Source organism: Martes martes (genome assembly GCF_963455335.1).
Source record: "Martes martes genome assembly, chromosome: 6".
NCBI classification, from domain to species: Eukaryota; Metazoa; Chordata; class Mammalia; order Carnivora; family Mustelidae; genus Martes; species Martes martes.
In genome coordinates this window covers 41,291,181-41,318,903 of record NC_137893.1, presented here as the reverse complement: position 1 = coordinate 41,318,903, position 27,723 = coordinate 41,291,181, and the positions used below count along the sequence as shown (strand labels likewise).

The following is a 27,723-nucleotide window of genomic DNA, read 5'->3' as shown; positions in this document are numbered from 1 at the left end:
AGGATGGTGGAGAATGAAAAGCTGATAGAAGCTTTCAATATGCAAAACACCTTAGAATAGCATCAACAACAGTTTGGTTTTTTCCCTCAGACTTTGTGCTTCATTCTGGAAGAAAACAAGAGCACAGCATCTTGAATTTCTTCGCTGGGGTAATTTACAACCCAGTTACATTGTGCACAGCAGCTGCACACATCCTGTTACTGGAGTTCGCCATCAGTTACAGTTACAAATGAAACCGGCCGTACGTTCCCTTTCATAGCTATTACTGTTCAAATCAAACACCTAAGTCAACAAAACGGTATGAATATTTACGACCATAAATCTTTTTATTAACTCTTCAGTATGGGCTTTAAAAAAATACCGTCGTTTTAAATTCTTAGTTCTACTCTACTCAAATAGACTATAGTAGCGAATACATATCCAGTCCTTACTATACTCCAGGTGCTGTTCTAGACACGAGTGTCACTCTTAGGAAAAAAGTACACAGAGTAGTTGAAGCTTTTTTCTTTTTTTTAAAGATTTATTTATTTATTTATTTATTTATTTATTTGACAGACAGAGATCACAAGCAGGCAGAGAGAGGAGAAAGCAGGCTCCCTGCTGAGCAGAGAGCCCGCTATGGGATCGATGTAGGGCTCCATGTAGGATGCTCCATGTAGGGCTCGATCCCAGGACCCTGGGAGCATGACCCGAGCTCAAGGCATTGGCTTAACCCACTGGGCCACCCAGGTACCCCGAGTAGTTACACCTTTTAAGAGAATATAGCAACCTCAAGAAGAAGAAAGTGAGGGCAGCACAGTACACTTTAAGAACATGGAGTCTATAGACCAGTGTTCTCCGTATAGCACTTTTATACTGACATCTAGTTTCATGAACTAAAAACCTTGTATAATTTTTCATTACTGTTCTAGAAAGGGAAGTGGCGTTTTTCAAGGACCATGTTCCACTTGGTCCTGTGCCTGACTCCAATTAACCAATAAAACCGTCCTCATTCTGCTGCTGTGGGAAATAAGCAGCGCAGAAAAGTGATAATGACCTTAAAGCATAGTTCAGTTGTAAGCACAGTCAAGGAGACGGAAGAGAGACGAGTCCCTCTACACCGCCACTTTCCAGTGCCCTCCGCTGGGAGCACTCATCACTCCCCACCCCCTCCCGCGGGCACTCGCAAAAGGGGCGCAGAAGGGGCGGATCTTGTACCGAGCGAGGCGCTGGAGGCGGTGCCTCGGGCCTCCGGGGCGGTGCTCCCGGGAGCCGCTGGGCGGACTGGTGCGCCCAGGTCGGATATTCCGGGACGCTCGAGGGTGCAGGCAAGCGGTGGGCAGCTAGGAGGGAGCAAGCGAGCGGACAGTCTAGCGGCGTGCTCTCAGGTCACCGGCGGTGGGCACGATGAGACCCGGAGAGGAGCGGCCCGTGGACGGGGGCGCCCGCGCCGGCGTCTCCGAGCTGGAGCTGCTGAAGCTGCGCGCCGCGGAGCGCATTGACGAGGCGGCCGAGCGCCTGGGGGCCCTGAGCCGCGCGATCTGGAGCGAGCCCGAGCTGGCCTACGAGGAGCACCGGGCCCACGGCGTGCTGACCCGCTTCTTTGAGTGCGAGCCTCCGGCCGCCTCGTGGACGGTGCAGCCGCACTACCACCTGGCCACGGCCTTCCGCGCCGAGTGGGGGCCGCCGGGGGCCGGCGCGACGCCGCGGCCGCTGCAGCTGGGCTTCCTCTGCGAGTACGACGCGCTGCCCGGCATCGGGCACGCCTGCGGCCACAACCTGATCGCCGAGGTCGGGGCGGCGGCCGCACTGGGCGTGAAGGGGGCCCTGGAGAGCCTCCCTGGACCGCCTCCGCCGGTGAAGGTGAGGTGGGGCCCTGGCTCGGGACTTCCAGCGCCTCTGCCCACGCCGGGCCGGACCCGGGGATCGCAGGCCCCGGCGCTTCCCGTGCGCACCCCTCCCCTCGGTGTCCCGGCCTCGCCTTTGCCAGAAGGCAGAACCCTTGGATAAAAGTCAGTCGTTCTCAAGTTGTCGGCCCAGCGACATTTTTCAGACTTTTGTTTTGTTTTGTTTTCTCTTATGTAGTTGTAAACGATTGAGTAGACTCCCCCTAAGGAGAGAACTTAGAACCGAACCTGGTTGTCGCTGTGATTTATTTTTGGTAACAGAGGTAACCGCAATTTGCTGACAAGGTTGTGCAGTCTCTGGAAGGAAGTACTTATTGTAGGGAAACCTATAGTCTCTCTTTCTTAGACTCCAAAACATCTTTTGTTCGTGGCAGTCATAGGAGCTGTTGTGATTCGAATCATTGGTATTTGGATAGGAAGTTTTCAGTCATTAGAACTACCAAACCTCCCCACAAAGAGTGGGGAAGTGAATGAACTTTTACTGCCCGGGTGAGTTCATCCTTAAATTTTAATATTTCATGATTTTAAGATATTTCTCCTTTAAGTGGGGGAAGTGCCGTTTATGTCTATTATAGGGCGAGTTTAATCTTGTGTTACTGTGTTTTTTCAGATGGTATATCCTTCATTCTGTGAGCTAAGATACAGTCGTCTCCATTCGGCTTAAGGGCAAGACCGAGGTTTTCTTTTCATATTCTGTAGCCCATTTTTTTCCAGTGTCAGTAACTTTTCTTTTATCTTAACTGTTTCATCTTTTGTGGCTTACTCTCTTTAGCTGCCTTCTCTTTTCTGCTTCTGGGGGCTTGGTTTTGCAGCTGGGTAGGTTTTTGTTTTGTTGGGGGGGGGGCGTGTCCTTTGGCATTGCATGAAACACTGAAGAGATTTAACTTTAAGAAGGTTTATGCAAGATTCAGGGAAGTCAGCAAAATGTAACTTGAGAAGTCATCAGATTTAAGGAGTCAAGCGTTTGGAGTAAAAAGTAGGTTAATTTAAGAGTTTGAGTGCTTTATAGACTAACAAAGAAGGTTCAGCTTTGGGAAATGTACACTTTTGAAGGGTAATGCATAGTTTTAGCAAGGTTATCTTTCCTCTGTGAAAATGGAGTTTATGTTGAGTCTCTTAACAAGCCAAGACTTTTTCCAGCCCGTTTCATTGTATTCCTATACATGACCTTGAAAGTGTATTAGTTTACAGATAATTTTTCTTTGTTTTTAAAAATTGTTTGACGAAGTTAAGCTTAAATATCTAAGTAAAATGTTTATTCTGTAAAGTTCTCTTTTGTTTAATTAGGTGTTTGGTGACCAATAAGTCTGCCTGGTTGAACTGGTGGAATCGAATTAGTAAGTTTGTGTAATAGTTGGCTGTTTCTAACTGTGGCATTAAGGTTTATTTAATGCTCTTCATAAAAGTTTAATGAGTTAAGACATTTTAATGAGGTATCTCAGTAAGGAACCAGAGTTCAGGCCTGAGATCAGGACATCTAATCCCTGCTCTGCCTGGAGACTTGCTCTATGTTCTGGGGCAAAACACTTCACTCCTTGCCTCAAAACCATCATCCCTGAAATGATGACACACATCACTCACCTACCTCACAGGGTTGTTGTGAGGATACCTAGTAAGTAATCAGAAGGTTCTTTACCAGTTTATGAATAATTATAATAATAAAATAAAAATCTAATAATAAAAAGGTTTATGAATAATTACATATATTACTAAAAGACTTAGTCAAGAAGAAGCTTTAAGAGACAAGTCCTAAAGAATTTGGAGGAGCTCAGTAGATAATATTTATCTTTTTTTCATCTTTGCCATTAGTTGTATAAAATTGAGTTACAAAATTAGGAAAAGTTTCCTTTTGTAGCTTTAGTGCATACTTGGCACATAATTAGTATAATAATGTAAATTAGAATTTGTGGTTAATTTAACACCATAGATTTATGCCCCCTGCATTATTGAAGTATCAGAGAACAAAACCTCCCTCCACATAGTTTGAGTGTAGGTTGTGAATATATATGCAAGGGAATCAGTTTGATATTTTCCTCCGAGGATTTTTTGTTTTTTTGCTCTGACACAGGTATCTCCTTCTAGGTAATTGTCCTGGGAACCCCTGCAGAAGAAGATGGTGGTGGCAAAATTGATTTAATTGAAGCAGGGGCTTTTAAAAATCTTGATGTTGTTTTCATGGCCCACCCATCCCAAGAGAATGCTGCTTACCTACCTGATGTGGCGGAACATGAGTGAGTGATCAAGTTGAAACAACTTGTGGAAAATAGACTGCTAAGATGTTTGCATGTCCTAGCTGGAGACTAAAACTCCATATTTAGAGGCACCTGTGTGGCTCAGTTGGTTAAGCGTCTGCCTTCAGCTCAGGTCATGATTCCACGGTCCTGGGATCGAGTCCCACGTTGGGCTCCTTGCTTGGCTAGGAGTCTGCTTCTCCCTCTGCCCCTCCTCCTGCCTGTGCTCTCCCTTGTGCTCTCTCTCTCTCTCTCTGACAAATGGATAAATAAAATCTTTAAAAAAAATTTTTTAAAACCCCTCCATATTTATACATTTAAAAAGTGAATTGAAAAATGATGATGTGATGCCTTACTTGATTTCCTTTGAATAACATTTGGTAATCCTCTTCCAGTTGAGATTGAATATGGTATTCATAATGGGACTATTAAAATAGTACCTGAAAAGCATCGAAATAGCAAACAGAATGTGTTGACACATATCCTTTTTTTTTTTTAAGCTTTGTTTATTTGAGAGAGAGAGAGAGAGAGAGAGCACGAATGGGAAGGGGCAGAGGGAGAGGCAGAAAGAATCTGAAGCAGACTCCACACTGAGCGCAAAGCACGAAGTGGAGCTGGATCCCATAAGTGAGATCACGACCAGAACCTAAACCAGGAGTCGGACACTTAACAGATGGAGCCACCCAGGCGTCCTAACACATATTCTACTTTAAATGAGCAATCTGTTTTCTGGAAAATATCTATCCTTTAATATGGGGTTATCCTTACAACAGACTAGGTATGTAAGAGGCAGCTTTATTAGAGTTGGGAAGAAAGCACACTTCTCTAGTTTATTGATTGTAATTTGAGTTCTTTGAAAAGAGGGTGAATTATGTTTCTGAGAGAGTATACAGAAACTAACCAGCTGTGGATTTTAGTGGAATTTGCCAGTAGATACTTTGCTGATTTGTCTGGCGTGACGTTTTATTTATCTCTCTCTACGTGGAAGAGCTCCCTTCTTTGGTACTTGGGAGCATGGATCATTGAAGTGGTTTGAATTTTGTACACCAGAACTTACAATCACAGTAGTTAATGGTCCACTTTGTGGGCCAGTCTCAAGGAGCCACTGCCCAGCTGTTTCTGGAAAACCACATATTCTCCTCTGTTGGTAGCTAGGGATTAATAGCCAAACCATTCCAGTGGAGTTTCTCACTTGTACTCAGTGATCTTACATCTCAACATCTTATGAGGCCTTGTTTTCAGGGGATGACCATTTTAATGATTCTGGTATCTTCATTCTTATCCCCAGGAGCTGGCGATGTGGCAGTAGGAAGAATCTTTCCACTTTGGTTTTAGGGGTAGTGGTTAGGAGGACATGTCTGGAGAACCTTAGAGGTTAGAGATCTCTGCCCGTGCCTCTGCCTCTCACCTATTTCTGTTTTCCTTTACCTTCTCCCACCCTTAAGACAGAATGAGCTGAGCTTTGCAGACCTTTGATACCGAGTTACCACAATGCAGTGTAGAAGGAGATAGGAGCCCCCTTTTTGGTAACTACAGCATCTAATCCAGAATTGCATGTTTGTTTGACTTGAATTGTATACAGATTTAGTTTGTACGGGAGTTGACTGAGCAAAGATGTCTTTTTCTCTCTTTTGGGAGGAATGCCATCTTCGTGTCAGGCACTGTATTACGTAACAGTAAGCTATAACTAAGGTGCATAAATTGTTAATGTTGTTCCTACAAATGATTTGCAAATAAAAATTCTGGCAGTCTGAATGAATTCTGCATACTTGTTGGGTAATTCTAATTACAGTACCTGGATTTGTTTTAGCGATTTTGAAAAGAGTAATTCCAAATGATGTTTTATTTCCTAGCATGACCGTAAAGTACTATGGAAAAGCCTCCCATGCTGCTGCGTATCCCTGGGAAGGATTAAATGCATTGGATGCTGCCGTTCTCGCCTACAACAATCTGTCTGTGTTGAGACAGCAGATGAAACCAACCTGGAGAGTCCATGGTACGGATGTCAAATGTTGCGTGTGATAGATGTTGCTTAATATAGTTCAGTGCAGTGTAATTAGTATGTGAGTTTTAAAAATTGGAAACATTTTATGAACTTCATATGAATACTCCAAACTTCTTAAACATTTTCAGAAATTCATGTGACAGAATCCTAGGATGTTTGTGTGTATTGGGCAAGAAGACGGTTAAGAGTATTTATGCCTAAATTGAATGCTCATTTTGAGATAGAAATAACTGGTTTTATATGAGGACATACATGCTTTCTCTGGGTATTTGAAAGTTGAATCTTGATTTTCCAGTTATCCTCACTGTCTTTTAGTGGTAACAGATCATTTCCTCAATTTAAAAAAAGTTAGGGTTACTGGTTTTATTTTGTCAAGTGCTGTTAATCCTGAGTAACATCTTTTAAAATTATGTGTATCACCTTAATGTAACAACAGTAATAAAATACTATCTTGAAGGTAAGAGTTTATTTTTTAGTTTATTTTCTTATGATTTGGGATATTGTTACACTTTAATATCTGTTCTTTACCTGATTTTGTTATAGGCTGAAGTTAGTTTATAATTGCACTTTTGCCAATTTTCTTAGTTTTTTTAAGAGAAATATGTAGAAATAATATTTTTGAAGGCGGTTCATATAAGTTTAGACTTTGTGCTTATATTCTAGTTTTACTTTGAATGGATAAATCTTCCTTCTTGGTGTAGTTCCAAATAAATGCATTTGTTTTGACAGTTAATAGTGCTTAATGATCTTTGACCTGCATTGGTTTCTTGCTGGCATAAAAATTATGTTCCCATAATTTATATGCCATTTAAAATATTCACTGGATTCTGGAAGTACAAGGGTAATTACAGAACCTTATACCACTTATTTTTCCCTTAGGTCAAAAGTTTCTCAAAATATACAACTGTAAAGAAACCTACTGAAATAAAGGTCTCTTTAAGAAGGCTGGACAGTTATAAAAGTTTTTAATAGCTTTATAATCATGCAACATAATTTCTTAACATTATATAAATTCCTTAGAATAAAGTACACAAAGACAATTTTTTCCCTATTAGCTAGAAAGTATTACTTTACTGTGTGTATAGAAACTTGTACAACATGTCAAAATCTTTGATTGGTAAATCTGTGAAGCTAGTGAATTTAAATTGTTTTTCTTCATGTACATACTGGCTGAAAACTTAATAGATATATTTTAACCTAAAGAAATGGTCTCCAAGCTCAATTTCAGTAATTTGGTTCTTTTTATAGGCATAATAAAAAATGGTGGTGTAAAACCCAATATCATTCCCTCTTATTCCGAATTAATCTATTACTTCCGTGCACCCTCAATGAAAGAACTTCCAGTTTTGACCAAAAAGGCAGAAGATTGCTTCAGAGCTGCAGCTTTGGCTACTGGGTGTACAGTAAGAACTTTTAAGAGTTAATCTAAGTTATAATCAGAGGTATATATGTGGGCTGGGGTTGTTTAGTTAGAATATTACCAAGTTAGATTAGAACCCGGGCGCCTGGGTGGCTCAGTTGGTTACGCGTCGGGACTCTTGATTTCAGCTCAGGTCATGATCTCAGGGTCATGAGATCGAGCCCCATGGGGCTCTGCATTCAGCTCTGCATCTGCTTGAGATATGCTCTGCCCCTCCCCCACCCCACAGGTATACATGCACAGGAGGTCGCTCTCTAAAATGAATAAATAAATCTTTTGTTTAAAAAGTTAGATTAGAATCTACCTTGCCCTTTTTCATTTGGCAATGTTTTGAGTATGTAAAATCAGTTGACTGAGTAGCTGATGTCAAGGTCTTTAATTCTTACTCATTTTACTCAGTGCCCACATAGGAAGGACCACAGTCCTCTTACTACACTGTTCTTGGAATAACTCTTCATAGGGCTAAACTCGAGTCCCTGCTTTTTTGCAAGTTATAGCCTTCCTTTTTGGCAGTTATGTTTTCAGAATTACTCAAATAGTTCCTATAAAGGGAACTTTAGGGCAAAATCAGCAAAAGCTATTTTTGTGAAATTACAGGTATGTGTCGTAATGATATAAATACTTATGGCTTCCTGGAAAGTTAAAATAGATGCAGAAATTAGTGAGGAAAGTTTGTTCCTTTGAACCATGAAATCAGTGACATTTATGTACTAATCATACAGGGCATACGGTAGAATGGGAAGCTTGAAAATTACATCATCTTGCCCTGGGAGTGGCTTGGGGTCCAGTCAGAGAGCCAAGATCTGGAATAGGTTCCTCTCAGCCTACTGATTTTGTAACTTTGGGAAACCTTATTACGGTCTTATTATTTCATCTGTTTAGGCCTCCGTTTTCTCTTGAAAAATGGAGATAGTATAATCTATCTTCAGGTTCTTGTGAGAATTAAATTAGGTGTTTGTTAAGGGTTAGGGCCTAACTGTCATCCTTACTAATTTATTTGTTCTGCTCTCCTTAGACTGGAGATGTGTGATTTATTCAGCTAGTGAATGGTGTCTCACAGTAGCAGTGATTCTCAGGCGGTATAAATGTCCAGAGAGGAAAAAATGAATCATTCATCCCTTATTTATTTATAATTATAATAAAAACAATTATAGAATAAATGCATGAACTGTTATCATTAGCTAGTATCACAAGGGGAATATTCCTTTAGGATGAGGTTCATTGTTATTAGATTTTAATCTATATATTAGATCGTCTCTTAATAATTTTTTATATATTGGCTGACTTGTAATATATGATCAGGTTGTCATTCTTTCTTTCTTTTTTTTTTTAAAGAACTGTTTTGTTTGTTTGTTTGTTTTTAAAGATTTTTATTTATTTATTTGACAGAGATCACAAGTAGGCAGAGAGGCAGAGAGAGAGGAAAGGAAACAGGCTCCCTGGCGAGCAGAGAGCCCAATGTGGGACTCAATCCCAGGACCCTGGGATCACAACCTGAGCTGAAGGCAGAGGCTCTAACCCACTGAGCCAGCCAGGCGCCCCCAGGTTGTCATTATTTCTAACTTAGATATTGCTCAGAATAGAAGAAATGTCCACCCTGCCATTTTATAATTGGTTTTTACTAGTGTTACAGGTATTTCCTTTAGTTTGAGGAACTGTTACCCATTTGGATTTAATCAAAACAAAATCTGTAAATCCTCTTAACTGGGCAACGATAAACTGCTTGTAAATCTTCATACACCGAAATACTGAAATTAATAAGTGAGGCCTGGGGGCGCCTGGCTGGCTCAGTCAGTAGAGCATGCAGCTCTTGATCTTGGGGTTGTGAGTTCAAGCCCCACATTGGGTGTAGGGATTACTTTAAAAAATGAATAAATAATAAGTGAAGACCACAGTCAACCCTTTTTCATTGTGAACCTTCTGTCTTTCTCCCAGGGTACCTTTAAGCCTTTCAGGTAGTGGTGGCAGTGTCAGCTTGTATTTTGGATATGAGTAAAGCTTAATTTTTTCTTGTAGAGGCTATAGCCTAGAGCAGTGTTTCTTAGTGCCTGGTTGTTGGACCACCTGCAACAGAATTACTTGGGGGTGCTGGTTAAAATGGAGATTCTTGGGCTCCCCCTGCACCCTACTGAAGTTACTGAAGTTGAGACTCACTGGCCAGTAGAGCGAGGTGACGTTGTCTGGTTTGGTGCATAGATCACATAAAGGAGATAGGGTCCTAGGGAAGTCTCATTGTAGAAAATACATATTTTTTAAAGGTAAAATATTTGAGAGAGTTTATATCTGGAAGGGAAAGTGTGTCCTTAAACCTCTTGCTGGTTTGAAAATTAGATAGTGAATGAGTTTTTTATTTCAAAATATGTTTTATATTTTTTTATTAGGTAGAAATAAAAGGTGGAGCCCACGATTATTACAATGTTCTTCCCAATAAGAGCCTGTGGAAAGCTTATATTGAAAATGGAAAAAAACTGGGAATAGAATTTATTTCAGAAGACGCAATGCTGAATGGATCTTCAGGTAATTAAGTTCCTTCATATATACTATATTGTGCTTTTTGAGGAAGGAAAATACCGTTTTTGGCTAAACGGTTTTGTTTAGCAGCTTTGGAGATAGGGGGTTATTGCTCTTGTTTTTAATATTTAATATTTTAAAAATATATTTAATATGTTTAATATATGATTTTTTAAATACTTAATATTTTTCACAAAGTTAATGGTTACGGGAAAGAAACTAATGAACTCTTCAGTGAATATCAAGTGTTAAATGAGCAGATTTGTTTTAGAAATAGCCAGCATACTTTTTCTTTTGTATTCTAAATACTTCTAGTGTTTAAGTTTGCTGAGTTCTAATTTTTGAGTAAGCTACTTAAAGAAGAACTAGAATTTTGATTCATTCTCAGTCATCAGTAGGCAGGCTAGCAAGTCATAAGGGGGCATTCCAGTTTTTGAGGTGTGACTATTATAGTTGCTTACTAATAGTTGTTTAGTAAGTAACTATTAGAATTTAAGTAGTTATAAGTATATTGGGGGTTATTTTAGATTTTGTTCCTTTTAAAAGCATCGTTACTAATATGTTTGCATGTTAGAGATGTTCTCCTAAAATACAGTAATAGATGTTGATGAAGTGGACTCAAAAGGACTAGGCCATAGAAATGGGGGTTGATGTCATTTATTGGGATAAGGGAAGCAGGTTGGGGTATGGTACGTTGGTACGTATTATTAGTATGTTAAGTTTGAGGTGCTTTTGGGACTTCTAAGGGGAGCTGTTCAGTAGCCTATTGAATCCAGAACCTCCCAAAGATGTCTAGGTTGGAGATAGAGAAATTGTCAGTATCTGAAAGGTGATTGAAAACACAGGAGTTTGGGGGTCACCCAAGTACACAGAGAAGGAACCCAAAGATGACTCCCTAGGGATGACCAGCACTTAGGAGACAGGCAGAGGAAGCAATTTAGAGGAGACAGAAAGCCGGACAATCAAGAGAGTCAAGTCATGGACGCCAAAGGAGTAGAGAATTTCTAGTAGGAAAGGAGTGGCAGATCATGTCAGATGCTACAGAGATTGGGTAAGTATGGTCTGGTGTTCATTGGACTAACAGTTAGAAATTCATGGCTTGTCTTACCTTTCCAAGGATCTACTGATTTTGGAAATGTTACTTTTGTGGTTCCTGGGATTCATCCATATTTTTACATTGGAACTGATGCCTTGAATCATACAGAACAATACACTGAAGCTGCAGGTAAGTGTTCTTAGAAGTGACCGTGTTGGTGTACGCTCTCTTTGTGGTAGTAGTTGCCCATGTGGTTTAGCCTGTTACTTCATTATCTAATGTGACCTCAGAAAATACTGTACTGGGGTGGGCATTTGGAGAGGCAGTTTTGATACCAAGCGCTAACCTGAAAACCAGTCACTTACAATAAATATGGAGGTTTTTCCATTTATTTTCTCTACCTTTTAGGTTCACAAGAAGCTCAGTCCTATACTTTACGTACCGCCAAGGCTCTGGCAATGACTGCGTTGGATATTATTTTTAAACCAGAGTTGTTAGAGAGAATCAAAGAGGACTTCAAGTTGAAACTTCAAGAAGAAGGGTTTTCAAATACAGTAGAATAAAAGGAAGATCTAGGAGCCACTTATGGATCATTAAGAAGTAATGTTTTTTTTTCAATCTTTTTTAATGATGGAGGAGGGCATCCTTAATTTTTAGTATTAAGGGAGTCAAATTCCTCTTACCTGAAATGTGAGGACATGATGTAGAGAAAACACATGACCTCATACCTAAAATGAAAGTTTTCAGGGGCGCCTGGCTGGCTCAATCAGTAGAGCATGTGACTCCTCAGGGTCATGAGTATGAGCCCCACACTGGGTGTAGAGTTTACTTTAAAAAAATAAATTTAAATAAATGAAATGAAGATTTTCACAAATCTATGTTTGATGCAGTTGTGATCTTTTAGGAGTCAATATGTGATGGCATTTCTTTCTTTCTTTCTTTCTTTTTAAGATTTTAAGTCATCTCTACACTCAACGTGGGGCTCAAACTCACAGCTCCGTGAGATCAAGAGTCTCATACTCCACCGACTGAGGCAACCGGGCACTTCTGTGATGGCATTTCTTAAACAACCTGGATGATACATGGTTTATCAGTGATAGTATTTTATAAATTCAATTGTTGTATAAGCGTATTTTAAAAGATTCAAGGGATTTCAAACTATATTCAGAAATGACCCATGAAAGATTTTTTTTCTTTTGGTCTAGGGTTGTGGAGTAGTTTAAAATTCGAGTACTAAATTTAGGGAAGGTTCATTTTGAATATCTGACTATATCTGCTTAATTAGTTTAGAGAATCTCTTCGTTGATAATAAAAGCAGGTTTTAATCAGAAATGCTGTGGGAAACAACTAGTAACTCAGGTACAAAGAATAAGCTTCAGTTTTACCATTTGAAGGAAAATGAAAAATTTTTGTTTAATTAACTCTGAGAAGTGACATTAAAGTGCTATTCCTAATTCCATATTTCTGTAATAGGAAAAAATGTAGATGGGTAGGGTTAGACTCTTTCTGTGAAGTGTTTGCTTAGTAGCTCAGCGTGTTCTAGAGGGACTTAACGAGAAAGGAGCAAAGTCTGTTTGCTTTGAATATTAATGTCATATAAGGGGGCACCTCTACCCAGCAGCCCTATTCAGGCTTCTACTCAGAAGCCCGCCTGTCCAGTTTACTGAGTATAGGGGACAGAATTCTAAGCCTCCTTAAGCTCCATGGTATCTCAATACTAGTTTAAAAGTATGATAAGTTTCTCTTGGTTCTTAGGGTAAATTTCTTGAACATGATAAAAGAATGTGAAAAAAAAAGTATCTGGTAAAACAAATACTTTAAGCTGTGAATATAGTAAAGCTCTAGTACTCTTTATTTTAAAGGGAGTCCTCAAATTTGAGTTTATTCCAAAAATGGAAGATAAAAGAGAGACAAGTGTTTGACCTCTCTGTTACAAGCAAGTCACTCGGAACCCCTGAGCCTTGAGCTCCCCATTTGGAAAGTTAGATCACTCATCCTTACAGTCCGTTGAACCTCTAATTCCTATTCTGACATTATTTAAAGTTGAAAAAAAGAGAAGGAGAGTTAGTAGTTGAGACTTGCTTTTCTTCTGTATCAAGGGACTATAAGCTAAGGCCTCATTTGGCAAGCACCCGATTTTATATGGCTAGGATGCTAAAAATAATCTTTACATTTTTAAAGAGTCCTAGGAAAAAAAAATACCAGAGACCAGATCATGTGACAGTAACACTGAAAATATTTACTATCTGGGCTTTTGTGTAAAAAAAAAAATTTTGCCAGTCTCTGTCTTACATAACAGTAAAATGAAACTGGTTTCTCTTTGACTTCTGTCATACAATCAGATCTCCTAGGATAGAACTTCAAGCCAATTGAAAACTCAGAGAAAGGGGTTTTAATGGCAGTGCCGTGGTGTAATGCATTGGCGGTTTGTCCTGGTCTGGAGTTCTGGCATCTTCAGACGTTTGTTTCTTTTAGCATTTACCTCATTCTGACCCACAGCTCCCCTGATGCCTTAAGACTGTCCCTTCTGCAAGCCAGTCTTCCAGCTCTTCACATCAGCTTTGAGAACCGGGTCTTGGGTGCCACACCCCTTCTGATTATTTGTAATCTCCAAGAGCCTTGGTCAGTATAGATTTTACAAACAGGAGAGGGATCAGCAGAGGCTTCCGGCTGAGAATTGGGTATGTCCAAGATGGCCAGTTTCTGTACATGGAATTCGTTTCCTCATTATCAACTTAATAAATTTCACAACTACAGGTTTTAAATTCCTTACGTAAGTCCCGCACTCTGAGGAAAGCCTCAATAACATCCTGGAACAGGGATTGTTAGCAGGTAACCAACACACTAATAATATTTTCCTGTTTTTTGGGGAAGTGTCACAAGTTCATTGTTATTCATACAAAGCATTTGTGTTTTGTGATTGATTTACTTTTTAAAGATGAATTAGAGAAAATTTCAGGTTAGCATTCCATTGTTACTGACTCACTCGGGCTCTGGAAAATACTCTTGTGTGAAAGAACGAGGTGAGGGCTGAAGCCGGCGGCCCTGGGGTTATCTGCACCAGCGCTCTCCGCCATAACCCGGCGCGCAGGACTGGCACTGATCTGCCATGAAGATTTGCGTCCCATCTCGGTTTCCGTAATATTTTATTTTCCTTCCCATTTTTGAAAAGCTTGGTCAGAATATGGGTTTATTCATTGGAATATGTTGTGCACTCATTGTGTCAGAAAAAAGGTTGAGAACTGATGCTCTACAGTCTACGTAGAGGTACATTTTTTTTTTTTTAGTACTAGATTGAAACTTGACATTTCATATTACTTTACTAGTCTCTAATAGAATTCGAATTTTTTAATCCCTTTTTAGTTTTTATATACTGGTGAGTTATTTGAGCCACATATAGCCATACTATAAGGCATAAATAAACATATACATAAATGCTGGAGTCAAAAGTCTCATTCCAGAGGAACCAATGATCACTAATCCTCATGATTTGAATGTAAGAGACTGACTGCTTCCTTTGTAATAATAGATTTTCCCTTTGGAATGAAGCTCTTTTTATACTCTCATACTTCAGAGGCATGTTTCCTCAGTAACAGTGCTGAATTTCCATAAGCATTTCTAGTTGGCCTAAATTTCCATTGTTGGTTGGTCCTCTCAAGATATATTAAATCTCCAAAGATTTGGGAAGAGAAAGGAAGCACTAGATTTCTGATGAACAGTGTCACTTTTAGACAAGGCACGATTATATTTAGCTCTTTTTATTTTTTTATTTGACAGAGACACAGCGAGAGAGGGAATACAAGAGAGGGAACACAAGCAGAGGGAGTGGGAGAGAGAGACGCAGACTCCCCACAGAGCAGGGAGCCCGATGCGGGGCTCGAACTCAGGATCCTGGGATCATGACCCAAGCCGAAGGCAAATGCTTAACCAGCTGAGTCACCCAGGTGCCCCTGTATTTAGCTCTTTATACTTAAAAGGTGATTGCGTATTTTTCGGAGGTTAACAAACAGAACCTTTCAGAATTTCTAATTTTGTATCTTGTTTTCGAGGAAAATTGTATCCTCGTTTGAGGAAAGGGGCAACTAAATTTTTCTCCCAGAAATAGTTTGAAAGCTGACACTTAATTATCACTTAGGATCAGTGTTGTTGTTACTCTTCTACTAGATTTATATATCAATATATTGATACCATACAGCAATATGTCTGTATATTGTTAGAAGCCAGTATCTTTTCAATATACTTAATTTCCTTCAAGTACACTAAAACCTGACTCTTGGGGGGAAAAAAAGGCCCTGACTTAGTGTAAAGTTTAAAATTATATAATTTTTTTAAAAGATTGACCTCGTTTTTCCCCTAAACTAGAATTATAGGTGGACCTGCCTGAGGTGTCTTTATTTTTATGGAGAATGTTTTCATTACCGTCTTTTTAATGATGTTTCGTTGTTCATACCCTGCACTGAAAGTCTTTTCCTCAAATATCAACTTTTGGCTGTCTTTGCTAAATTAATAGACTTTAAAAGGTAGAGTCAAATTGATGATTTAAATATAATTACAGACGGAAAAGGTTTTTTCCATAGTGACTTAATTTTAAAAAGCAGGCCTGACAACAGAACCTGAATAAAACAATTATGTGGTACTATTCATTACTAAATTCCTCTATGCCCTATAATAAGACAGTATAGTTAATGTTTAGCTTTTCAGACTGCTTCTCATTTTTAAATATTATCCATATTTTATGGAACTACTCAATAAATTTATCCTTTTAATTACTTGTTTGTATAGCACTCAAAAGGGCAGAGGCATTTAGGATAAACTAGAACATTTTAATGTGTTTATGAATACTTGTATAAACTGACACTTTTGATTTTTCCACAGTCTTCCAAAGGATACTTTGATATTTTAGTTACTATTATTCAGCTGAACATTTGTGAACATTTGTTCGCTGAACTCAGTGAATATTTGTGGAGGATTGCACACTTCTCAGCTTAAGGTGATAAGAAGAGTAAGCGTATGCTTAAAAATGCTTGTGGTTGGTGGTGAGTTCTCCTAAGATTTACTTCATCTGAGCACCTTGGCGTTGAGGGAACATCTGAAAGCTACTGTCTTGGAAATTTTTCAGGAAGTGTTTCTAAAATATTTGAAAATAACCTGAATCATGTCTGTTTGTTTGGATAGAAGAAATTGATATTAAATGTTTTTTTAACGGATGATTGTCTAATACTCTTTTTAAAAAAATCTTTCTGATAGTTGTCGTGTTTTATACATTTCTTAACTTTTTACCCAAAACATCTCTTGAGTCTTCTGGAAAGTGCCCTACATTGTGTCCAAGCCTTCAAACTATCAAAGCACATTTTCATTGTAAAATAAATCCAGTATCTTTGGGCTGGCTAGCAACTCTTATATAAGACTGTAAGGTCTGATAAACTCCGTTTTATCTCTTTAACGTACTTCAGGCATTTTGCAGTTCATTTGAGGATGTTGCATTTTGATGTGTAGGAAGTTAATGTTTTCAAGTAAGCAGTTTCTACCACCGTCAAGTGATAGTACTTTCTATAATATTTTAATAACATACATATTAAAGTGTGTATAAACATCTAAAATGGTAATAAATACATTTAATAGCAGTTGTCTTGTGGTTGTTTTCAACATACACAGAGATAAGAAAATACATGAAGCTAAAGTACAATTCCTTGAATACATCGTGATACATTATTCTCTGATTAATTCATCAGTTTTACAGGTGATGATTTGCTTTCAAACTCTAAATGTTGGGGCATCTGGCAGGCTCTCTCAGTAGAGCATGTGATCTTAATCTCAGGGTTGTGAGTTCAAGCCCCATGTGTGGCGTGGAGTTTGCTTAAAATAAAGAACAAAGTATTATTCATATAATGGAGAATTTTTTTAGTTGTGTTGTTTAAAAATGGATATTTTGCTAGTTTCAGAAGCTTAAAAATGCCAGCGTAAATTGTACATGGTAAGAGATACATAATTATAGTATTGAATTTTCCCTAAAGAATTTTCAACCTTAATACAAAGTAAGTCCATCTGATAACTAAATTGCAATAGGATAGGCTTTTAGATTCTTATCAGTGGTTGAAGAATAAGTGCCTCATAATGAAAAAAATTACAAGTGTCTTCATATGAGAAAAATGTAGACTGGCTTTCAAAATAGAGTCCAGTCCTTCTGTCTCGTGATGGAAATGTGAGATTCGCTTTTGTTAGTTCAGTGGACCAAAGTATCCAATCACCTTAAAAAATAAACCTCATAAATATAAAATAGAAATATAAGGTCAGGGTCTTAAATAGACAAGAATGTTGTTTAGGTCAAAGACTAAGTTAGACTTTGCCCCACTGAGTGAACGATAAATTACGTTAGAGTTTGAACTTCTGTCAATCTGTTGTGTCACCGTCTGATGCAATATTCTGTTAGCTCAGGAGCATGGAAAGCAGTTCAGAAACTTCATGTTCTCCCATTTGGGCTTCATTTATTCAGGGAATACCAAACCTTCTAAATCCAAGCATTGTTAACTGCCTGTAAATGATACGGATTCAGGATTAATGATCAGTCACCTCATGCGTGCCTTGTCATCCCACCTGAGCCATTCCTCACAGAAAGATCATGTGTTGTGGTAAGAGAACCATACATCCCATGTCACAGAACCCACTTAGGCAGGTTGCATGTTCTTTAAGAGAAGGTCCCATGTTAAAGTGTATATATATATACACACACATATACATAATATATATATGTACACATATATATGTGTGTGTATATATGTATATATATACACACACATACATATATGAAGAGCTTGTGAAAGAAAACCCCAGGCAGAAAGAGATTGCAACCATGGTTCTCTTGGGTTTGTGTTTTTAGGTTTCTCCAATCCATTGTCAGTCTATGTTCCAGCCTCTGATGTTGCCATGACCCCTTTGTCGTGAGCACGCTACAAAGGTGCACAAACGAATTGTGTCTTTCCACAATGTCAGCTTTCCCTTATCATAAAGCAAAGTTAATCATGTTTAAAAAGCAGGTTCAGGTTTCCAAAGTCAATGACATTTCACCATGTGATTAACTTGACTTCCTACTCAGCCCACAGAGCAGAACAAAAGAGAAGCCACACAACAAACAACATAGCAGAAGGGTACAGGAAACAAACAAGGCGGTCTGTTGAGATAAGGCTTCCTTTGGTGAACACATAACCTGCTTATCACGCTCCAGCAGTAAAGGATCTGAGTTCTGTTCAGAGATCAGTCTGGCTGCTGCCTTTTTTAAGTGGCCAGACGCAGAGGGGTCATGCCTGAAGAGTGACACTTTGCTGCAAAAATCCTCTCCATTTCAAAAGGGTTTTAATCAGTCTTGGGCCCCTGCTTCTGCTTGTTACGAGTTCTGGGCTGTCCGCTGATGCTGGTCCCGGCGATATCTCGTGGCTACAACACCTTTTTCTTTCTTTTTTTTTTTTTAAGTAGGCTCCACACCCAGCATAGAGCTCAATGTGGAGCTTGAACTCAGGACCTCGAGATCAAGGCCTGAGCTGAGATCAAGAGCTGAACACTTAACCGACTGAGCCACCCAGGTGTCTCAATGCAGTACCCTGAACTGCGTTCATTTTTGCTTGACACAAGTCCCTATCTGAAACAGGCTCCTGCTTGACCTGAATGACTCCATATTTTTCTCTACACCCTTCCACCTTCGCCACTTAAGTTCTCCTGGCCTAAATGCGATTTCTTTACTCTGTAGATCCAAGACTGGACCAAAATGAATTTAGGAAACAAAGGGAAAAAAATAGCAAAAGCTGAAAAATGAATTCACATAGCACAAATTTCTTATTCTTTTTTTTTTTTTAAGATGTGTATTTATTCATGAGAGATGGGGTGGGGGAGTCAGAGGGAGAAGCAGACTCCCCACGGAGTAGGGAGTCCCATGCGGGACTCGATCCCAGGACCCTGAGATTATGACCTGAGCCAAAGGCAGATGCTTAACTGAGGCACCCAGGTGCCCACAAATTTCTTACTCTAAGATGACAAGAACATCATTTCACTATCAAGACTTGTTTTTTGTCCTCGCCTTGATTTGTCACAACCATATTTATTGCCTTTTAATGTATGGCTTGATCCGTGCATTCCACTGCCAGGGAAACCTACTTTCTGCATACTCAAAAGCATGTCCTACATTTTGAACCAGATGCTGAATTTTTTTTTTTTTTGCATTTTTGTTTTGTTTCTTGTTTTTAATAGTCTGAAGGATCCCTCTCACTTTGGGCTCATTTGCAGACAGCCATCACCGAGCTCAGGGTAGACCAAGGAGGAAAAATCAGAATCTGATTCTGGTTGCTAACTCCTTTCCCGTCTCCTGAAGAGCTAGTTTACCCTCTTTCCGCGCTCTGGAAGGCCTATACAGACTGACGTGGAATTCTGATACCGGTGAGGAGGCATTTGGATTATCTCTCCTGGGAATTTAGACTAGGGTAGGGGTGTCATTTAGGTGACAATAAGCCCTAGAATTTTAATGACAAGTCTGGAGTTGAATGTCATGTACGTGCAGAGGATAATTTTTTTTAAAAGAGTATTTATTTATTTGTGAGAGAGAGAGCACGAGAAGTGGAGGGCCAGAGGGAGAAGCACAATCCGCGCTGAGCAGGGAACCTGATGCAGGACTTGATCCTGAGACTCCAGGATCATGACCTGAGCCGAAGGTGGTCGCTTAACCAACTGAGCCACCCAGGCGCCCCAAACTTAATAGCCAATACAGCAATCACCAGAAAAGTAAGAAAGGTACTATACTGCCTAAAAATAAAAGCTGTCTAAAAACTTTTCAGTGTTCATCGGGCCCAGCTGGACTTCTGTTTACTTTTTATAGGTGAAACTCCCCCATATTCTTTTCTTTCTTTCTTAAGCTAGTATGAGTGGGTTGCTTTTCCATATTGTCAGATGATACTAAGGTATAGCTTAATCCCATTTGTGATTTTTAAAGTCCTAGAAAGCTAGGAGCCTAGAATCACACTCCTGTAACATAATAAAAAATACTGATCTCAAATCAACATCCATTTCGGACATTCATTGTTAGTGTAATGAAATAGAGTGTGACAAGAATATGTATCTATTAAGAGTATTCATCCCAGTATTATTTTTTATCCAATATTAAGGAGAAGATTGCTTTGTATGTTTAAAATAGGGAATGATTTTAATGACTGCAGAATATAAAGAGTTCTTAGTAGGAAAATGGTCCTGCTATGTTACGGGAAAGAACCAATATCAATTTGTATCTAAAATGTGATGGCAGCTATATAAAAATGTACCAAAAAGGGGTGGCTGGGTGGCTCAGTGGGCTTAAGTTGACAGCCTTCAGCTCAGGTCATAATCCCAGGGTCCTGGGATCGAGCCCCGCGTTGGGCTCTCTGCTCGGCAGGGAGCCTGCTTCCCCCTCTCTCTCTCTCTGCCTGCCTCTCTGACTACTTGTGATCTCTATCAAATAATTAAATAAAATCTTTTTTTAAAAAAGTACCAAAAAAAAAAAAAAGATGAGCAGTACTAGTTGCCGCTGCTTAATAGGATTATGAGGTTTTTTTGCTTTTTATAACTTATCCATCCGCCAAGGAAATTTACTTCCCAAATCTGCACTTAAATGATTTTTTTAAAAGATTTTACTTATTTATTTGACAGAGAGAGAGATCACAAGTAGGCAGAGAGGCAGGCAGAGAGAGAAGGGCAGGCAGGCTCCCTGCTGAGCAGAGAGCCCGATGCGGGGCTCGATCCCAGGACCCTGAGATCTTGACCTGAGCCGAAGGCAGTGGCTTAACCCACTGAGCCACCCAGGGACCCCCCCCAATTCTGCACTTAGGTCCCACGTAACTGAGATTCATCCTCCCTTAGAATTAAAAAAAAAAAAAAAAAGTTTAAACTCAGTTGAGCTTTGTGATGGAGAAATATTTTGAAGTTTCCAGGACAAACATTTCTTCCTATTTTGTAGAGACATTTGTGTTTTTGATGTTTGATGTTTTGGGTTTGATGCTTGAGGACTGTAGACTGGGGGGCAGGGAGCAGTATGGGGGGCAGGGAGCAGTGTTCCTGACCAACTTGTTCGAGATCAACAAACCAGCTATAGCTCTTAACGCAGGGCTTAGCATGTATAGTTCAGCCCTCAATATCGAGTTGTTGAATGTATCCACGTAGCTCTTAAATCCCTTCTTGGGAATGATACTCAAAGATGCAGAGCCTAGTTCAGAGCTTTGCTAACTTGAACATACGGATGAACTGCAAAGGTTGCTTTAGGCAACAAGCTTGAGCAATGGAACCCTGAGCAAGGCGAGAGAACCCATTGTGACCACAGAGCTGAAAACAGGCTCTTTTTTTTTTTTTTTTTTTTAAGATTTATTTGACAGACAGAGATCACAAGTAGGCAGAGAGGTAGGCAGAGAGAGAGGGGGAACCAGGCTCCCTGCTGAGCAGAGAGCCTGATGCGGGGCTCAATCCCAGGACCCTGAGATCATGACCTGAGCCGAAGGCAGAGGCTTAACCCACTGAGCCACCCAGGTGCCTCTGAAGACAGGCTCTTTAAATGACCCACCTCCAAATAGCCATAGGCCCTAACTGACTAATGCGCTAATTACAACCACGGACAGTTCCTAAGATTACCATAAAAGGTTTCGAAAATTCTATAAGTCCTCATACTCCTTTATCCCGCCCTATAAACGCTACTTTGTGGCAGACAGTCTCTTCTTTACTGTCCTCCCACTGCTGTCCTGCAGTGTGATCAATAAACTTCTCTTTTGTTCCGCCCTGGGTGCATTCCTTCACCCCAGAGGCTCTAGGTAGCTCCACACAAATCACTGAAGGGATCTTGTTAAAATACGGGTTCTAGGGTCACCTGGGTGACTCAGTGGGTTAAAGCCTCTGCCTTCGGCATAGGTCATGATCCCAGGGTCCTGGGATCGAGACCCGCATCGGACTCTCTGCTCAGCAGGGAGTGTGCTTCCCGCTCCCCACCCCCAGCCTGCCTCTCTGCTTACTTGTGATCTCTGTCTGTCAAATAAGTAAAATCTTTTTAAAAAAAATTTTTTTTGGAAAAAAATAAAATAAAATACGGTTCTAATAGAGAAGGTGAAAGGCGGGTACTGAGGTTCTGCTTTCTTAACGCATTCCTAGGTCTCGATGCCAACACTGTTCTGGGGATATCTGAGTTGCCAGAATCAAATTGTATTTTTATCCCAATTAAAAATAGATGCAGTGAATACCCCAATATGGAAATCCAACTGGAGGATGCCATGATAGTTACATTGTGTTATGGAACAGTATTACAAAACGGGAACATTGTTGTAAAGCTGTGCCTTAAATCTTCAGTTTTTAGGTAAATCCACCAGACATATGTGAGTACAGGATGCCATATTTCATAACTAAAGACAATTTTGCCAAGATTGTTAACTATTTGAAATGGCAAAGCCAGTAACTATGGAGCCAGGCTCATATTAAGTGGTAGTCATGGTATTTTGGGGGGAAGCCAGAACACTAAAATTGATTTTCATATGAGGATAGTTGTGCACAGATGTACGACCTGAGAAAATGGTGCCAACTTTTGGTGGAGACTGAGAAATTGTCAGAGGGGTTTTTTTCTTCTCTCATCATGTTTGAGTGATTTTTTTCTAGGCATATCATTAAATTGGGCGATCCTAAAGTTGATTGCTTTCTGATAGGAGATCTAAGAGAAAGAAACTTAATAGAAAATAACAAGTGGAATCCTGTTAAAATGTGCCCGAATGAGATTTAACTCTTGGCTTTTGCACACAAGAAATCTTGCCATTGTGGCCCAAAATATTTCCTAAAGCAACTTGCATTCCTATATTTATTTATTTATTTATTAAATTAAAAAAAAAATGGAATGCTTCACGAATTTGCGTGTCATCCTTGGCGCAGGAGCCATGCTAATCTTCTCTGTATTGTTCCAATTTTAGTATATGTGCTGCTGAAGCGAGCACGTGTTCCTCTTTATTTAATCCTTATCAAATAATTCTATTGACCTCTCAGCCTACAATACTTTTCATTTCCTTAGAATCTATCCTTTTTAGGGACAATGTTTTAGAATTACATTCATGTAGATTCTATGTTGCAACCCCCAAAATTAAGATTATATTTAATATTTGTTGTCAGGACCTTTTTTCTTGCTCTAGTCGGTTTTCTGCAGTGTTAACACTACTCTTAGAAATGTCAATTAAATTTTTAAACCAAGGAAATGGTAGAGACTTGGGGAGTGTTTACATTTTGCATTTCTTTATACGTTGTATTTCTCTGTCTTATTTTCAGTTTTCAGAATAAATAAGAGCTATAAAAAGTTGAAAGGGCATTTATATATGGGACAAACAGGTAGGTACAGGAGGGTTCAAGCTACAAAATGCCAAAGGTGCTGTCAAATTCATCAGACAAATCAAACTGTCGAATGCTGTATAACCCAAAAAAAGATTGAATTGTATCTTGCAGTCATTAGGGTTGTGTTCAACTCTTACTTGGCCTGAAAATGGAAGTGTTGTTTGTTTTTTCCCTGCTAATTAGATATTAAAATTTCATCGAGAATTCATCTTACTCATTTCTTTCACTGACTTTTTTTTTTTTTTTAAGATTTTGTTTATATGAGGGGCACCTGGGTAGCTCAGTCATTGGGCATCTGCCTTAGGCTCAGGTCATGATCCTAGGGTCCTGGGATCTAGCCCCACATAGGGCTCCCTGCTTGGCGGGGGGCCTGCTTCTCCCTCTCCCACTCCCCCTGCTTGTGTTCCCTCTCTTGCTGTGTCTCCCTCTGTCAAATAAATAAATAAAATCTTAAAAAAAAAAAAAAGATTTTGTTTATATGAGAGAGAGAGAGCATGCTTGAGCCGGGGGCGGGCAGGGCACAGGGAGAAGGAGAAGCAGGCTCCCTGCTAAGCAGGGAGCCCAACGTGGGGCTTAATCCCAGGATCTGAAGATCACGCCCTGAGATGAAGGCTGAAGGCAGACACTTAACCGACTGAGACACCCGGGTGCCCCCCTTCACTGACTTCTTAGTCTATGTCTCTTTGTATGGGTTCTTTAGTTGAGTTATCACAAAATGAAAGGTTTCTGTACTTGAAATTTAGGAATCTTTAATACAAATACACCATGTGAAAGTGATGTGGAGAACAAAGGCGAAAGAAATGTAGAAAAAATTTAAACTTCCTTACAACTTACAGCCCATTGACAAGTACTTGGGACAGAAGAGTGACCTTCCTTCCTCGTGGAGCTCAACTGCTTCAGTATTAATACTCTGCTAGAGGCAAAAGGCAACTTTAGCTTGACCTTAGCCCGACCTCCAGGATCCTATAAAACTTCTTTAACATATGAAAATCCCTTTGGAAACTTTCTTTATCTCTTCCTCTCCAAGATATGTTAGCAACCATCCTCCAAACAGATGGCCCACTGATACACATTTGAAGGGTTTCATGACTAAGGATTTACTAGACAGAGGTAAATGACCTTATCCTAACAAGAGCTGGCCCCCAAGGTCCTAGAAACCTTGCATCTAGAGACTTAGGCTATCACTAACTTCTTCCCTACTTGAAAGTATGTAATCAGTCACTCCTCACAAGCCCAGTGCAGCTCTTTCTCCCCACAGGTCCTGTCCCTGTGGTTTAATAAAACCACCTTTTTTTGCACTTTTAAACACACACACACACAACCCAGCTCTTTTTGCACCAAAGACATCTCAAGAATTTGTTCTTGACCATTTGCTTCCAGATCCCAACGTGCCTCATCAAAAGCATTTGTTTGTGGGATGCTGGGTGGCTCAGTCAGTTAAGCGTCTGCCTTCAGCTCAGGTCATGATCCCAGGGCCCTGAGATGGAGCCTTGCGTTGGGCTCCCTGCTCACTGGGGAATCTACTTCTCTCTCTCCCTCTGCTGCTCCCCCTGATTGTGTGCTCTGGCTCTCTCCCTCTCTGTCTCTGACAAATAAATAAATAAATAAGTACTTGTTTGTGGGGCACCTGCGTGGCTCAGACGGTTAAGCATCCAACTCTTGATTTCAGCTCAGGTCTTGATCTCAGAATTATGTGAGTTCAAGCCCTGCACTGGGCTCCATGCTGGGTGTGGAGCCTACTTTAAAAAAAAAAAAAGTACTTGTATAAAACTGGGTTTTACAAATGTGAGGTTTCATTGTTATTAACAAGACATTTCTTATTCTTTCTAAAACCTAGCATCACCACTCTTCTCTAAAATGTGTATTATGAAAAAGCTAATGAGTATTGGTTAGGGATATGTAACACAGAAAGAATATTGCCATTGAGTCAAGGCTGGTCTGACTGACCCCAGTTCCTTCCTGGCTAACACTCTACACACCTTTATGATGTCCACATTATAGCACAAAAATGATGATAAACCCTCAAAATCCTGAACTACCAGACAGAGAATAAATTATGTTTGCTATAGGTCAAGTCAACTGTGTGTTACAGTATTTTGACTCTTGAAAAATTATTTAATATGGGCATATGATGGTACTGTAAGGGCCTATTTAGCCAGAGCGGCCCCACCCCGGTTGAACTGCCATTTTGTTGTTTATGCAGTAAAAGTTAAAATTGACCTTGCCCCCCCCCCCCCAGGAGAACTTACTTAAAAACAAGTCTGGGAAACCAGTCCCAGGTAACAAAGTCCAAGTACAAGGTGGGTCAGGCCAGGTGGAGACATTCAATCAGTGGGGGGCGCATACTGTCTCCTAGCTACCAAGGTGATAGGCTAGTTTCCATAGATACTATGGGGTGAATTGCATGTAATTCAATTAGCCACCTGTGTGTGGCCAGGCCCAACCACATGGCCTTTGCTCTATAAAAGTTAGTCTGGAAAGCAGGGAGGGGTCGCTCTCTCTGTAAGGGGCGGCCCTGACCGGTCTGTTTGATGGTCGGTTTGATTCTTGATGCTTGGCACGAAATAAAGCTTTGCTTGAATTTTGCTTTGTATCAGTCTCGCTCCTTTAATCATGGACCCATTATTGGGGGACCCAACAGGTACCTGCCTCTTAACCAGGCAATTTTATTAACCACATCTTCCTATTCTCCAGTTATCCCAACAAAAATTCATGAAGTGCTATAGATGCCCACATATGTGGTGAGGTCCTCTCCAAAATTATCCACCAGAAAGAGGGAGTTGCTTTATACTGGAGTCTTTACGAAGTTGTATTAGAGTTCTCTCTCCCACATGTAGCTTTGACAGCAAGGTATGGCCTGGAGGAAACATTAGCATGGAAATAACCTCCATCAGTGCTAGTTTGAAATGCTTGAAGAGGTCCCCTGCGAGAATTGCTTCAAGATAGCAAAGAAATTTAACATGAATTTCATTACTTTTTCTTCCTTACTACCAGTGTGGAGATCACTATAAACTTCAAAACAACAACAACAACAACAGTACTGTAAGTGATTATGTTATAAAGATCAAGAGTAAACATGTATAAGATGTACTATTATACAAATAACATAATGGACATGACAACATGGACAGCTGTTCTGGACTGAATTTTGCCCCCCTCCACCCCCCCCCCCCAATTTATATGCTGAAGTCTTCACTCCCATGGCAACTTATTTGGAGACAGGGCTTTTAAAGAGGCAATTAAGGTTAAATGAGATCGTAAGGGTGGAGCTCTACTCCAGTAGGTCTAGTATCCTTCTAGAAAAGAAAGAGACATCTAGGGATGCATGGGCTCAGAGAAAAGGCCATGCTCGGACATAGCAAGAAGGTGACCATCTGCAAGTCAAGGAGGGAGACCTCAGGAGAAACCAAACCTGCCAGCACCTTGCTCTTGGACTTCTGGCCTCCAGAACCAAGAGAAAATAAATTGGTGTCGTTTAAGCCACCTGCAATGGCAGCCTGAGTAAACTCATACAGCATCCTCTATGTGTTGCCCAAACAAAGTGGATGGAAATTCACATGATGTGCCCTGGAAACCTTGCTAGATGACTCAGAGTGGCTCTGGTCACGAGCAAGGATGTTTGTGAAGAGTTTGATTGAAATTGTTTCATAAAATAAGCATGAAAAAGTAATGTTTAAAATGCTTTTAAATATCAAAAGCTAATGATTAACTATTTCATCTATATCCCTTTAAGTATCTTCTTGAAGGCGTTTTTTTTTTTTTTTTTTTTTTTTTTAAATTTTTTTTTTTTTAATTTATTTATTTGTTAGAGAGAGAGAGAGAGCGAGCACAGGCAGACAGAGTGGTAGGCAGAGGCAGAGGGAGAAGCAGGCTCCCTGCCGAGCAAGGAGCCCGATGTGGGACTCGATCCCAGGACGCTGGGATCATGACCTGAGCCGAAGGCAGCCGCTTAACCAACTGAGCCACCCAGGCGTCCCTTGAAGGCGTTTTTAATTGGGGGAAATGGAAGACTACCTTGGAGTCTTCCATTAGGATTTGTGCAAATATGGTTTTATTGTCAGACTAGAATGAAGCAGAGTTCTCATATGAAGAGATATTATTTAGTATGGATGCTCAGCTCAGGTACCTGTGGAAAGAAAACGACATCATTGTGTAGAATTCACTTTATTAAAGTGAGTTTCAAACAAGTGCTGTTTGGGTAAGTTTGGTATGGGTTGATCCTGTAGATGTATAGTATGAATGCTTCTTTCTTTCTTTCTTTCTTTTTTAATAAA

General features: G+C 40.0%; 1 protein-coding gene across 1 annotated transcript; it reads left to right on the top strand.

The window, feature by feature from the left end:
- The first annotated feature begins 1,264 nt into the window (after positions 1–1,264).
- On the top strand, positions 1,265–16,296 carry PM20D2 (peptidase M20 domain containing 2). The gene is made up of 8 exons (XM_080806509.1): positions 1,265–1,842; positions 3,969–4,117; positions 5,971–6,113; positions 7,371–7,525; positions 9,924–10,059; positions 11,171–11,278; positions 11,498–11,689; positions 12,041–16,296. The coding sequence occupies exons 1-7, from the start codon at positions 1,387–1,389 to the stop codon at positions 11,650–11,652; spliced, it is 1,302 nt and encodes a 433-aa protein (XP_080662635.1). The 5' UTR covers positions 1,265–1,386; the 3' UTR covers positions 11,653–11,689; positions 12,041–16,296.
- Positions 16,297–27,723: the final 11,427 nt, after the last annotated feature.